Source organism: Ochlerotatus camptorhynchus, unplaced genomic scaffold, assembly GCF_037179485.1.
Source record: "Ochlerotatus camptorhynchus isolate MF236.1 unplaced genomic scaffold, CSIRO-AGI_Acam_v1.1 ptg000130l, whole genome shotgun sequence".
Lineage (NCBI taxonomy): Eukaryota > Metazoa > Arthropoda > Insecta > Diptera > Culicidae > Ochlerotatus > Ochlerotatus camptorhynchus.
In genome coordinates, this window is record NW_027040620.1 from 1,116,167 (window position 1) to 1,131,817 (window position 15,651).

The following is a 15,651-nucleotide window of genomic DNA, read 5'->3' on the forward strand; positions in this document are numbered from 1 at the left end:
ATTTCCTCAAGGACGCTGGGTTATACAACAACATTTAGGTCCTTTTAACTTTCTTTTGGCTGACGGTACATCTCTACCGGACCGGGGATTACCCCTCCTACGGTGGAGCTCCGATCTCTTTCAGAACCCTACCTAACTTTGATGTACCAGATTGTTTTTTTTCTCGTTGCCTGTATTGTTAGTCTTTTCCAAATCCAAATTTCCGTCAGTGTTGGCTGGGATTTTGATTTCGAGTGTAATCAGCTGCAATAGCTGTAGGCAGGGTGCCTTCCATTCATTTTGGCTAAAAAAGTGTTTTATGAAATGATGGAATAACAGGATATTATGATGATATTTTGTTTGTGTAAGTAACAAGAAAATATTGTAAAGTTTATGTTTGACACATACAATCTGAAAATTTAGCTTTGACAGAGTCACAATGAGCGATTTTCTGATCGTCTCTTCGCGAAGAGTGAAGAGCGAAGAGTGGGTGAGATAAATGACAAAATCGCTTATTGCGACTCTCATGCAGCAAAATTGGCTGGTATTATGTGTCAAACACAAACTTCATAATATTTTCTTGATGTTTACATAAACAAAATATTATCATAATACCTTATTATTCCATAATTTCATAAAACATTTTTTTAGCCAAAATGAATGGAAGGCACCCTGGCTGTAGGTATGGATGAAGAAATTGAAGCTTGTGAGCTGTTTGTACCTACGGGTACGAATGAAGATTTTTTTTTCTGACCGTTGTTAACAGCAGATAGATTAGTACCCGAACAGGAGCGTTTCCTACCTGTCGCTTGGCTTTGTGGTTTTCCCCACTATTTGAACATTTAAATTTCTTAGAATCTTCCTTCACAGGACCTTTGACCTTTGTATGAGAGGAATCACCACAATTCATGCATTTAACAGGCATTCCTGGCACTTACAGCACTGTGTGAGATTTTGGAAATTGACTCAAGTCTTCCTGAAGTGTTCCCACTTCACTCGGACATGGAGCATAAGGCTAGCTTTTTCAAAGGCCTCTCGGCTTTTAAGTGCACTAGACTTGAAGTGAACTAAATAAAAATCATTGGAAATCCCGTTGCGCGAATCGCCAGGACGGAATTTCATTTTCATTTTGATTACTTGGAACGGCTCAACTCCAAGTAACAGTGGGCAGCCCTTTCAAGACAACCTTGAACAGACGTTCAGTTTTGGTGTCGTAAGTGAAAAATGTGTGATAGCATGGAAATTGGAAGTGGTTATCACAATAAGGTGAACCTTTTCCTTCTTGGCATTAAGCCGGGAATGTTTGGTGGAATTTAGCTCGGATGATGGATCATTCTCATCATCCGTGAGCATATCAAATTGATTGCTCAAATAAATTTCATCAGAAGGGGATCAAGAGATTGCCCTTTTGTTTTGCGTTTATTTTGAACCATCATGACAGACCTGTTCTCAATTAATACTAGCAATCAACAAGACTAATACAAAGGGTGTATTACTTTCATCATGATAATACATATTCATCCATACAGCAAAAATATGGCATCAATTGAGGATATATTTTCAACCTTGCTGACCCGTTGAAGCCAGGTATTGAATTAATTAAGCTGTAGATCGTAGAACCACTCCAATGAATTTCGAATGATAGATTTTCAACGATAAAAAACAACCACACAAAAGCAAAACCATTTCAAACATATCGAAGAAAACCCCCTTTACATCGAATTTGTCAGAGTGGTGTTGGTGGAAGCGAGCAAACCCAATTGAAAGCAGTAATTTGTTACCATCGTCCCCGAATGTTGCTCCGCTCCGAAATCCACCAAACACCAAACTCAACACCCACTGCCACCCTTATCGCTCCCAGGAAAATCCATTGGCAAGCGAAAAACCAACCCACCTCGACAATAACAATAATGCGAGAATGTGTACACCCAATCGCCTGACCGCAACCGTTTACCGCATTTTCGTATTTAAAGCTGTTTTCGGTGTAAATTTTCCACTGGGCTGGGACCAACCACCGGACCCCAGCTAGGTATAGGAACACAGCTGAGTGAGCTCCCGGGAGCTGGGGGGCCGACCCCGTTCCGGTGTGTTTGAACAGTAGTATAGTGTGACTACCATCGCACCGGAAGCAGAACATGAAGAAGACGAAGTAGCTCAAGGGAAGGGAAGTTGATTGTTTGAGTTTAGTACTAGTAGTTTGCTTGCTAGCACCACCGCCGACCGCCATTACCCTACAGCTGCTGCTGGAAAGTGCACAGACGTTTTCGAACGAAACGACTCGACGTCGTATCGGTGGGGACGGGGGGACGGAAAAATGACTCCCTGGAAAATTGCTTCCCCGAGATTGGACTCCATCGGTACGGTGGGGTGGTAGAGGGATCGATTTGAGCTGTAGTGGAAGCACCGTACCGGGTTGCAGTTTTATATAAGCCGATACGTAGTGGGTAAAGAGAAATGGTGTTGGTGGGGGTAAGGGATTGGAAAACAATTCCTGCCAAGTTACTGCACCTCCGGATGAATGCGGGCGCGGGGTGGGCTTCCTGTTTGTCTTGTTTGTCCTGTCCTGTTCGACGACGATGTGGCATGGTGCGCCGCCGGAGGAAGGTTCACAAAGATGGACAAGTCACGTAGGCGAAGCAAAAATTGATACAGACTCGATGCTTGCGGTGCGGTTGTTTCTTTAATGTGTCGAGAAAGTGAGGGAATTGACTGGAGAAGAGGATGGAGCTGGTGGTCCGGAAGTACAATAGCTGCTGTTGCTGCAATAGCCTGCAGTCAGTGGCGGTGGTGGTAGCAGTTGGCTTGTTCTGAACTCAATGAAGCGATAAAGAAATAAGTAATTTATTGAATTTGCTCTTTTGCTTTTTGTGATGCTATTTGCGCCCCGGTGTGAAGCGGTGGGTCAGAAGTTGGATTTTCGTTAAGAAGTTCCAGATCCCCATGCCCCTAAATATCTGAGACATAGCGTAATAATCGGTGCGGGATAACCCCAAACGCATTTGGAATATCCAACAATTTATTTACTCAAACTCACCAACTCACCGTCACACTCCATTCCCCAGTGCTTCCAATTGGCCGACAAAAGACTCACCCTAATCGTGCAGATTTGTTTTAATTACCAGAAATAATTAATAATTGAAGCGCCCGGAGCACCACCCTACCCAGAGTCAGCTCGGTGCTCAAATCCCAGAATCCCTTCGGCAAAATTGTTCATTTAATTCCGACGCTTCATACCATCCCCCCTTGATGCCACCAAACAACGTCCAACAAATTAAATTTCAAATCATTCCTGCCAAAGTTTCCAACTTTGCAACACAACCCTTCTCGAAAACAAGCACATAAATCTTAATTAATTCGCCCCATTTTCCGCTTCTATTCATGCCTGTTTTTCACTCACTCACTCTTCCCCTCCGTCTCTTTTTCTCTTCCACAGATTGAAACTAGAATGTGATAAACTCGCCAGCGAGAAAACCGAAATGCAGCGACATTATGTCATGGTAAGTCCAAGTTTGTAATTGTTCTTCCCTTCCTGGCAGACAACTGCTCCTGTCACATCGCTCTCTACCACAGCGCATTTGAACGTTCACATGTCTGCTTCGAATGGAACTGTAAACGGCAAAGGAAAAAAAATGGATCTCATCCCCATCCCGGAACCAACCCATCGACCGACGACGGCGTTGATTGCCAGTTCAGTTTCACCCGAACGCCACCCACTTCGGTGCCAGAGTGGAAAGCGAACGACCCTAATACCGAAACATTTATACGACTCATTCTTCTCAATTGCTTTATTTTATTAGTCTCCTCTTTTGCCGCCTTTCAACAGAGCGACGACAACAACGACGACGACGACGACACAATGAAACATCTCTTCGAACACACAGAAGTTGTCTTGGCTTGGACGTCGTTTGGGGTGTGAGACCGCAATCCCTTATCCCCTTATTCGACATCATCGTCGTCAGTCAGCCAAGTCAAGTCGAGTCAGTCTTCGCTTCGCTTTGGGGTAGTTACTCGCCCCGTAGCTGCTGCTCCTTCTTATGTCACACTTTCAATCTCAGCACGGAAAAAGCCACCCACACTGCTCTTCACATTAACCGACTCCGAATGACTGACTGGTTGTGGCTGACTGTTGCCGATGACGACAATGATGCTGACGGTTTTGCGGCCAGGGGTGTAGTTTAAATGTCCCATCTTTATGTCGGGATAGCGTGCAAAGGATAATTCAATAACGTTCATAAGACGTTGTTTATGTTGCTGCTATGGAAATTCGTTGAGCTTCCTGTGCGAAATCCTCTGAAATAAACAATGTATATTCGGGGGAAACCCCATTTAGCATAAAGTCGTTTGGCATATTTTTTATTTCAAATAGCCATTTGGCACAAAGGTTATTAAGCATAATTTTCGAAGAACATGTAAATGAAATATCGATTCGTTTGGCATAATCTTTGAAAGGAGTAAAAGTTTTTTCGATACACGATTATTTTGCCTTTTATATGAGCTGTTTATTTCAACAATGGCACATGAAAGAACAGTTCTTGAGCAGCAGAAGGATAAATAATATTGTAATCGACATTTTGACGTAGGGCTACGTCTGTGATTTCTATATGGGGGTACACTTTGTGACAACCGAAAATGGAATATGTAACAAAATTATGAAAGATTTTGAACATTAATAACTCAGCTGCCCCTGGACCAATTTCAATAATTTTATCACCACTCGATCAGAAATTTGTCAACGCATTGAAAGCAATGCTTCCGACTAATGATTTTCAACAAGAAACTATTGAAAAGTGGTAATGTGGTAATGTGCTCACTTTTTTCATGAAATAAACGTTCTTCCCAAACCCAGTCGGCATAATCGAGTACCACTTGGTTGCACATCATTCTGCTTTACCTTGAAAAGATATAAAGGAGCGCTGCTGTCGTGCCTCAACTCAATGTCGCTTCGATGGCATGTTAGGTAGTCCACTATTCTACCTAACAAGCAACAATGACTGGTCGTGGCAAGGAGGAAAAAGTCTTGGTAAAGAAGGCGCCAAGCATCATCGCAAGGTTCTTCGTGAGAACCGCCGTCGTCTGGTGCGCCGTGTCGATGTCAAACGTATCTCCGGTATGATCTACGAGAAAACACGAGGTGTGCTGAAGGTGTTCCTGGAAAATATGATCCATGATGCTGTCACCTACTTTGAACACGCCAAGCGTAAGCGGTCATCGATGTCGTCTACGCTTTGAAGCGACAGACGCACTCTGTACGGTTTCGGAGGTTAAATCATCACCAACTTTGGCAACAAAACGACCCTTTTCAGGTCTAACAAGCTTATTAGAGTAAATAATTGCAATAGAATTTATCTGTGCCTGTTTGTCCATATTCAGAACCACACGTCCCCAGCGACCAGAAAAAATGCTCTCCAGAGTTGTAATCTTGTAACCAAACTTGGAAGCAGGGGTGCAAGTGATTTTGATCGATTATCTCAATCTTTCGTTAATAACTCGTTAATTGCCCTTTCCTTTTAAGGATTGACATTGGCAAACTACGCAAAGGGAGATTGTCGCTACTTGACAGCAAACTACTCATTATGGGAGGAGTCTGTGTAGCTTACCGGCGTGTGCAAAAATAAAGGCAATCAAAATTTGATTTTGTGATAGTTTCACAAACACAGACATCATATTGAAACACCATCGTGTTTATGCATTATATCATTCCCTGTATATTCCAATTGGTACAGTAAGTGCTTCAGTGTTTACACTTCGCGTTGGATAGAGTCAATGTTCGAAGTGAATCAAGTGTTTATTGAGAAATTCTGTACAAATCTTCAAAATGCCTCAACACATGGCTGCAAAATATCTCCGCGATGATCGGAAGCGCGTGATAGACCAGGAGGCACGTAAAACCTGCGAAACAGGCGCGGACCGTTGCTGAACGCGTTCGATTGTGTCGAGTCAACAAGAAAGCGGTCAAAGGTAATTCTAATTTTAGGATTTATTCAATACCCGCCCAATTTCAAAATGAATTGTTCATTTTGGAGTTCAATTTCTAGACCATTTATTTTGTTAGTAATATATTAGCGAATGGAGCATTAAAACAATCTCGTAGTTCTACGTCCACAATGCGGTCGTGCTTTGGACACAACCCTCAACTTTTATTTATAGTCATAACTCTCTTGGGTCATTCGTGAGTAGTCGGGATGTTCACCTTGTGGCCTGTTGATTTTTTTTTTATTTGAACAAGATCATCCACCCGATGGACCAACCTATGGAGTCACACTTCAATATAACCACTACTATCGTTTTAGTCTTTCGTAAAATCGTCACTTTTCAAGTTGTTCTCTAGACCTATCGAAGTACCAATCAGTGGTCATTAGAGGTTCAAATACAAATAATTTAACGAATTTGAGTACAATCCAAATCGTTTCCGAAAAAATTGTAGCATTTTCGGACGACTTTCTTTGCCACTTTAGATAAATGCGTTTCAATTGGAGAACCCGACAGTGGTCAATTGTGTTCAGGGTTCTCTTCGTTGCTTGCTCTTTTTCACAGATTTGACATGTTTAGAAGACCAGCTGCGCAGAAAGATTTTTGGCCGCAGACAATTCGATCTACGCGCGCTCCACTAATCCAGGCTGCACCGAAATGCATAAGGATATTTTCGGACGTCCATCTAGATTACTATTCGAGGGTCCTGTTTTTCTGAGTTTAAAAAAAAATCCTGGAATTCTGGATTTTATTTTTCGGAATCCCGGAATTTATCCAAGACACGACCGTAGATTTTACGCAGGATTACGTGCGTGGTATCAATATTCGGCGACTGTGGTAGGGAAACCCCTTTTTCCCATGACGGAGACGCCTCGTTTTCTGATGACAATTACGCATTTTTGTGCATAAAACGCAAGGAATTTTTGGTTTATTCAACAGATAATAAAAAAAGCGAAAATTGATTGGCGGAATTTCTTGTTAAAATTTTCCATTCGCAAGATATTCGCGATATAATATAAATTCGATTCCTTTTTTCTAGCGTCCTGGAGAAAACCTCACCTTAATTCGAAGTATTTCTGGTTAATTGTCAAGGTCATGTGGTATTCGGTCATTGAGAAAAATTTTATGTAGGAGAAATGGATGTAATGTCGGCCTAAATGCCCCTAATTTGGGCCCATTCAGCAATCGGCTAAATTTTCAAAGCGACCAAAAATGTCCATTAGTACCGTCCCAATCTCGCGTTGATCTAGATAAAATTGAAAAATTTGAATTTTTGCGACCACTTCAATGCTATTGACCACAATTTTTTGTTTGCTGGGTACATTATCAAAGAACTTTGGGGGTGATGTCACTGGCAGCAAGGCGAGCCAACCTTCAATGAAAATTAACTCTTAAACAACAATAATTTTTGGTGGTTCTGAAAAAAAAAACCCCTTTTTGTCGTGATGGTTGAGTAATGCTGATCTATTAGGGTGTTCAACACGGATGAGACTGGAGAGTTGTATATTGTTTGGAACGAGGGTGACGCGCTTGGAATACTTGACCCCACAGCGACTCACGACGAGCTACTGAATCCGATAAGTAGCGGTGCGGCTTCTTCCTCCTTCTTCGGTGAATTGGCGATCATGGGGGCTGCAGCTCGCTGCTTGCGGGCAGCCTTTCGTTGTGTACTGGAGAACAACGTGTCGTGTAGTGCTTCTCCGGACACGGTGATTGAATAAGCACCGTTCGGCGAGACCGGATGGAATTCGATGTTGAAATCTGTGTTAAGGAAAGTGCTTTTGCAGGCAATTGGTGATAATTCTGATCACCATTGCAACAGTTGGACATTTGTGTAATTTTTAAAAGTGACTTATTGAAAATTAATAAAGTGTTCCATTTGGTGAATTTTCACTTAAATTAGACAGATGGAAAATTTTCGAATAAACCTGCTATTGTACCAGACTTATTTCTGACAGACCAGGAATCAATTTTGGCAAACACCTTCTCGAAAATAGGAAGATCAACAACAGAGGGATTTTCGAATATCTTAATTTATTTTCGAACTGTCAAATTTAAGTGAAAATTTACCAAATGGAACACAGCCTAAAAATAATCAGGATAATCGGTAGAAAGTGATCAACCTCCCCCCGTTTTACAGTACTTTAGTGGGAAGATCAGATAACTTTAAAGCAGCTATATTAATTTCAAGAAGGTACAGGAACTTGCAAGAAGTTTCGAGCATCTATCGAAAATCCCGATAACTTCAGAGTTGTTCCAAAAACTGTAAAATAGCATGATCTTCTGGAAAGTTCCATAACTTCCAGGATGATAGCCGGGACATTAGACAAGTTTCAAAAACTTCAGGGAAGTTCAGAGCAGTTCCGGGAAGTTTGGAGATTTTGAAGAAAGAAGAGAGGAAAGTTCAGATCTGTAGGTTAGTTATAATGACTTCAGGGAAGCTCCGATTTTTTTGGAAAGTCTTTTCTTTCAGGGTAGTTTAAACATGTAGAAGAATTTGTTCTTAAAAGTTTCAATAACATTTCTAGAACTTCAGTGTCAATCTTGAAACCTTGTAAATTTTTTGGATTATGCCTTTCCGGATTATTAACCTTATAAAAGGGAAGTCAATAGAACTCCAAAGGAATTAAGAAAACTTCATAAAATATTAGGGAATTTCTCAAAAGTCCAATGAAGTTTCGAGAATTCCAGTAAAACTACGAGAACTGCAGATAACTTCCGAGAGTTCCTGAAAACATACAGGAACGTAAGAAAAGATTCAAGAATATAAGGAAAATTGCGGCAACTTAACTTCTGGAAAATCCAAAGAAGTTAAACCAAATAGGAGATTTTGAAGGAAATTCCGAAAGAGAACTTCAGGGTAGATCAAAAAACTTCAGGACAGTTCCATTAACCTCAAGGGAATTGTGGTAACTGATAAGATGTTGTGTGCATTTCAGAGAAGTCCAGGAAATTTCTTAAAGTCCACAGAATTTCTGGGAAGTTCAGAGAAATTCGGTGAAGTTGAAAGCATTTCTGAGAAATCCAGAGAGCATCGTAAGGTCGATGGGAAATCCTAACTGTTGTTACTTGCAAGGTTGCAAATGCTCATTTCAGCTAAAACAATGTTTTTCGGAATAATAAAACCAAAGGATGGTATGATGACATGTTTTACTTGTAGCTTACAAGAAGAGGTTACACAGTATGCGTTTGAAACATAAAACCTGTAAATTTTGCTTTCTATGAGTCACAATCAGCGATTTGCTGATCGCTGAGTGAGTGAGTGAGTGAGTGTGTGAAAAATCGCTGATTGTGACTCTCATGAAGTGAAATAAACAGGTTTAATATGTCAAACACATTCTTTGCAAGCTCTTCTTAGGTAAGGTTATTCAAAATATGATCATAGCATCTAATTATTTCATAATAAAAAAAAAAAACATTGTTTTAGCTGAAATGAGTATTTGCAACCTTGGTTACGTGAAGTTCGGGGAAGTTCCGAGAATTTTAAGAAAACTATGGGTTGTTTTAGTCCGATCAATGAACATCTGGAATATTTTGGGAACTCTAGAGAAGTTCCGACAACTTAAGGAAAATGATCACAGATTGGCATGTGATTTGACGTGTTACGTAAGAGTTTTGGTATATGACGAATCTGAACGCGTAAAACAATCATGTCAGGATTGAACAGTGGTTGAGGGTTTGGATTATCAAGGCTACGATCTGGAGTCGAGTTACGAAAGTTTTTTTTTTCGCCTCAAAAATCGATAGCTTGTATGTACGGCTCTCTTGCTCTATACCCATACCTCAATGTCTACTAAATTTTGCGTGTATTTATGCGTTCCTACATTACAATTATAAACTCTCGTGAAAGGGGTGCATGAATTGTTGGTGGTCAGAGGCGCTTATATGAAAATTCAGCTAGTAGCCAGCTGTTCTCTAGTTTCGTGAATTGGCCTCCTTCTCTATTTATGTATATATTTTGGTCCAGGTAAAGGTTTCCCTTTAAAGGAATGTCTTAATGTACACTACGAAGAGAATCATACGGTGAACCAGCCATTTGAGGTCTAGACACAAATTTCACATAGATTTGAAATGTTTTAGATGAAAGCGCAGTGTTCTAGTACAACCTCCAAGTACTGGATGATACTATTAGTAATCTCTTCAACTTCAATCTGAAATTATTCAGAATAGCTCACAGTATTTTAGGATGACCTTCGTGCTATGTTTGCACAGGTTGAGTTATAAGAAATTTGGATACAGGCCACACTTCGATGTAAGAGCGTTCAGTACAGTCCGGAACGTTTTAACAAAAATCGTAGCATTTTCAGATGGTTTTGGTAAAATGGTCGCTTTTCGTTGTAAGGACCAGTCTGTGTTCATTTGAAGTCCAGATACAGCATTCAGTTCAATGTAATCTTTTTAAACTTGATTTGGAGTGAGTAAGAAGAAATCACAGTGTTCTTATAACCCTTCCGTGAATTGGTCACTTCTCCCATTTATAAGGATGACCTAATTGTGACCAATCAAAGGCCAGAAACAGGTTAAACTAACCTTTTATTTGCAACGGCTTATAACTATTTTACGATGGATCTTTGCGTGTCAGCACGACTTAGTTAAAACGGATGTGGATAAGATCAGTTTTGACGTAACTCTATCTTTACTTAGCATCCAAATTCCGATAGAATTTGTTGAAAAAATTCCCATCAATCTCCAAATTCATCTATCGACGACAACCCTGCATTCCAACTCAACTCGAGACCGATCGGAAAGCAGCAGCATACCTATAGCCGTCTGTTTACTCACACCATCATCGTCGTCCTTCTCCCAGTGGAGTGGAGTACCCTGGAGTCATTATCATTCCGGCATACATCCATCCATCCAACCAACCACCCCCCGACCCCCGAAGAAAAGCTGTTCTCTGGCAAACTCAATCAGATCAAGTTTTTCCTTCCTTCCGTCGTCGTCGTCGTCGTCGTCTTTGCCTTCCACATACACAAACATGGCACTGCGATGGCATCCCCAATCAACATCTCATTCCCCCACTGTTGCGTTCGTCGTCGTCGTCGTCGTCCTTGTTCCGGAACAAATTGGCAGAGCAGACACACTCCGTTTGTTAATCGCTCTCGATTTCGATGCGAGCTCACTCTCCTCGGTGCTCTCCTCTCCCCATCTCCCCAAGTCCAATTCAGTTCACGGCGGGCTAGGTGGTTGACTGGAGGTGGGCGGGCGGAATAATTGGTATTCCAATCCGTTTTACCCTCGCCTCGTTTCGAACGTCGTCGTACTTTGGGGGCAAACAATTTCATTTTATTATTTTATATTTATTATCAATTAAGAGGCACATCCATATCGCTCCTAGGCTTCGTTTCGATTCAGGATTTTCTCGTTTTTCCTCTCTCTCTCTCTCTCGCCTTCTGTTGGTGAGATGTGATGCTGTGTGGGAAGAGGCGATCCGGGGTGGGATGGCGGGTGACGATTGTTGGAAGTCTGCTATTTTCCCAATTTCGTTGGAGTTGCTTTTGAGGGGGTGATTGGCAGAAAGTTTTTCGATTACTTTGTCATGCACCGATGGCAAGCTGGGAGTGTGGATATGATTCATAATTAAGGAATGATATTGGAAATGTGCTACACACTAAATGAATGGTAATAAAATTTTGAACATGAGTCTTCTGGTTTTTTTTGCTTTTTCTATCGGAAATAAAATTGCACGAATGAATGACTTCTTTGCCAAAAACTTATTAGAACTTCTCTTTAGAATTCATCAGTAACTCTTTTTGAGGTTTCGCATTTCCGAACATGTTGGTTCCAATCGATTAGTTTGGACATTCGACAGCTTGTATACCTCATTTCGAAGTTGTCAATCAGGATTTCGGAAACTCCACTAAGACTTGTGAAGTAACCTCTGATCAAAAATTAGAAATATTTGTCTGATACTCAATAGGTTTGGAAATTCAATTGGAATGACAGGATGTCGGCAGGATTTATCTAGAAGCTAACTTGTTGAATGGATTTCTGTGGACAACTTAAGAAAATCAGTTAATAATATATAGATGGTCTTCATTCCAAATAATGCCAATCTAACTTCTAGGTTAAGCTTATAGATCCAATTTTAGAGAACGTCCAGAACAACTTCTAAAGTTCGGTTCATAATGACCGGCGAAGTTCAGAAATTTCTCGCAATTAGTGCACTAAACTGCATTTCACAGTGCACTAAACTGCATGGGGCATTTCAGAGGAACTCTAGAGTAATTCCAAAGGACCTCTATTTCCAATCCAGAGCACCTAAAGGGCAAGTTCAGGATATCCTTATCAAGTTTAATGAATCTCGAAGATAAGACAAGTTATCATCTAGAGAACCTCGCTATCATCTAGAGAGGGTCGCCAATTCGTCACGAAGGTTCCCCTTCTTTTTAAGCAGGCATACACATCTGCCGCGACCAGTATTTAGGTCACGTAGGTTATACAGTCCCCTAAAATCGTCCAAAACCATCTAAACTGAAATACATTTGAAATTCCCTGGATTTTCTCTCTCCTTGATTCCACAGTGTGCTCAGAGGTCCTCCAGAACTAGTTAGCAGAACGTTAATGTTTTATCTAGATAACCTCTTAGCAAAGCCCTACTGAACAAATTCAAGTGATTTCTAGGGAACGTCCAGAGGGTCTCCTGGATCATTTTGAAGAAGCATCCAAGGTATTTCAAAAGTCCACTTTGACAAATCTAGAGTAAATTCAGAAGATTTTCAGGTCAATTCTAAAAAGTCTCCCGTGAAATCTAAAGGACCTCTACCCAAGTAACAATTTGGGTTTTATGAGGGTTCTGTAGACCATGATTTAGACTTGTAGTATGCTATAAAACCACGATGTTGCTTGGGTAGAGCAAGTCCAGGTATCATCCAGAACAGGAAAACCCCCAGGGAATCAACTCCGTCAAGAAAGTTAATTATACCATTAAAATTATACCATAGAGGTAACTCTAAGACTAGTAGGTCCCGAAGAAATGTGCTCAACCTTTTGGCTCAGCTCTGGTACTATCTTCGGTCCCAAGCTAATCGAATCACCCCTCGAAACATAGGAAAATCCACTAACCCCTCATTTTGTCTGTCAAACTTTCAAAGCGAATCAAACCAAACATTGTGTAGTACTAGAATTTCAACTAGAATGGGGTACGTCATCGATTTGCTTGGGACCAATAGGATAGTCAAGTAGTGAGCCAATTTCAAATCGATAGTTTCGTATTGATTGTTGATTATACCGTGAAGCTCTCTGCAATCGTTCATGACTTTTTGGATCAAGCTTGAAATTTTCTGGACCCTTCTCAGGCAAAATTCAGAGAAGGTTCTGTGAAATCTCAGAGGTGCTTCAGGGCAAATCCAAACTTAGAGGATTTCCAGAGCAACCCTCACGTTTGACCCAGAGATCTTCTTACAAAAGTACAACATATTGTTAGACATGTTCAGGAAAACTCTAAGGTACAGTCAGAAGGTCTCCATAATTATTTCGGGAAAGTTCTAGAATAATTTCAGAGGATACATATGGAAAATCCAGTGGATAATAAAGGCTAGCTTAGAGGCTTTTCAGGTCAAGTCTGTATTCATGTATTCGAAATTCTACCATGAAGCTCTCTGCAATCGTACATGACCCGTTGAATCGCACTCAAAATTTCCGAAACCTTATCACCAGGTGTCCAGGACAAATTCAGAGGTTCCTCGGGTCAAGTTCAGAGACGGGCCACCTGTGAAATTTCATAGTTGCTTAAGGGTAATACCAGGTGATCTCCAAAAAAAAAAACCTCTCAGTTTAGTCCAAAAGGTTTCGTACACCTGCAGGATGCACTTAGAGAGTCTCCAGGACCATGACGTAGGAGCTCGTGGGAAATTTCAGATCACATCTGTCCAAAGGACACTGAGGCACTTAATCGGGAGATCATCAGGTGCGAGTCAAGAGGCGCTCCTGGTGTAGTCTGTAGGACTTCTAGGGTTAATCGAGATATCCTCCAGAATGAACCTTGAACGAAACAGATCTGTCACGAAAGCTAACCAGACTCATTCACAAAGTATTCTAAATTCTACTGTGAAGCTTTTGGAATCGTTCAAGACTCTTTAAATCGAGATTGAGGTTTCCTGAACCTTATCTCTAGTTTTACAGTTGTTAAAGGACGTGTTCAGAAAGTGTCGTGTGAAATTTCAGAGGTGCTTGAGAGCCTTGGGACCTCCCTTAGCTCAGTCGGTAAAGGCACAGCTACAAAGTAAGACCATGCTGGAGGTAGCTGGGCTCGATTCCCGGTCTGGTCTAGGATTTTTTCGGGTTGGAAAATGTCTCGACTTCTCTGGGCATAGAAGTATGATTGGACTTGCCACGCAATTATACCAATGCAAAAATGGTACAAGCATCGAAAGCTAACGGCGCCGGTGGTGTAGTGGTAAGCGTGATTACCTCTCACCCCAGCAGGCCTGGGTTCAATCCCAGTCGGCGCCGCCGGGATGTTCTGAGGCATAACATCTCTGATCACGCCTTCCTTCGGATGGGAAGTAAAGCCGTTGGTCCCCGGTTCATGAGTTGATGGGTCGATAGGTAGGGTCCAGGTGTGGGAGCTGCCTTCCTGGCACGTCGGTAGCATTGGTGCTCAGCACGGAAAACAAGATCGACGGAAAAAAAACAAACCAAAGGAAAAAAAAAGCATCGAAAGCTCTCAATTAATAACTATGGAAGCGCATCTAGAACACTAAGTTGAGAGCACGCAATAAGCTTATATGCCATACGCAATAAGCTTGAAATGCGAGAAGAAGAAGAAGAAGTTGAGAGCAATTCTAGAAAGCAAACTCATAGATTCTAAGTCCAGTAAAGCCTAAAAGGTTTCCTATACAAATTCAGGTGGTCCTAAGATGGTCTCCAAAATAATTTCGGTGGAGCTCCGTGGTAATTTCAGAGGTTATCGAATGGTTAGTTTAGGGGATCTTCAGGTCTACTCTAGAGACTCTCCTGGTAAAGTCCGAAGGACCTATAAGGCATATCTAGATTTCCTCCAGATCAAGAGGACCTCCAGGGTAATAGATCTGTTACGAAAGTTAGCCAAACTCATTCACGAAGGATTCTTAATTCTAGCTTGAAGTTCCCTGCAATCGTTCAAGACTCTTTGAATCACGCTTGAAATTTCCTGGGCATTTTCTCTGAGTTTCTAGGGCAAATTTAAAGGACCTCTATTACAAGCTCAGAGGGTATCCTGAGAAATTTAAAATAGAAGCATCAGGGCAATTCCAGAGGACTCCCAAGAAAAAATCAAAGAGCAAGTTCAGAGATCCATTAGAACAACATTCAAAGAACCTCTAATTGAAGTCCAAAAGGTTTCCTAGTCAAACTCAGATGGTCCTAAGATGGTTTCCAGAATAAGTTGTTAAAACTCCGTGGTAATTTCAGAGGTTATCGAATAGCTAGTTTAGCGGATCTTCAGGTCTACTCTAGAGGCTCTCCTGGTGTGAAGTCTGAAGGATCTATAAGGCATATCCAGATTTCCTGCAGATCAAGAGGACCTCCAGGATAATAGATCTGTTACCAAAGTTAGCCAAACTCATTCACGAAGAATTCTAAATTCTACCCTGAAGTTCCCTGCAATCGTTCAAGACTCTTTGAATCACGCTTGAAATTTCCTGGACATATTTTCCTGGGTTTCTTCAGAGGACCATTAAGACAAATTCATAGGGTATCCATTGAAATTTAAAAGGAGCT

At 41.2% G+C, this 15,651-nt stretch overlaps 1 protein-coding gene across 15 annotated transcripts in view; it reads left to right on the forward strand.

The window, feature by feature from the left end:
* gro (groucho) overlaps positions 1-15,651 on the forward strand; it is a 442,779-nt gene that overhangs the window by 225,834 nt on the left and 201,294 nt on the right. For all 15 annotated transcript variants that reach the window (XM_065220640.1, XM_065220641.1, XM_065220643.1 and 12 more), the window contains exon 3: positions 3,413-3,476. In XM_065220640.1, the coding sequence (XP_065076712.1) occupies positions 3,413-3,476 (64 nt within the window). The remainder of the gene's footprint in view (positions 1-3,412; positions 3,477-15,651) is intronic.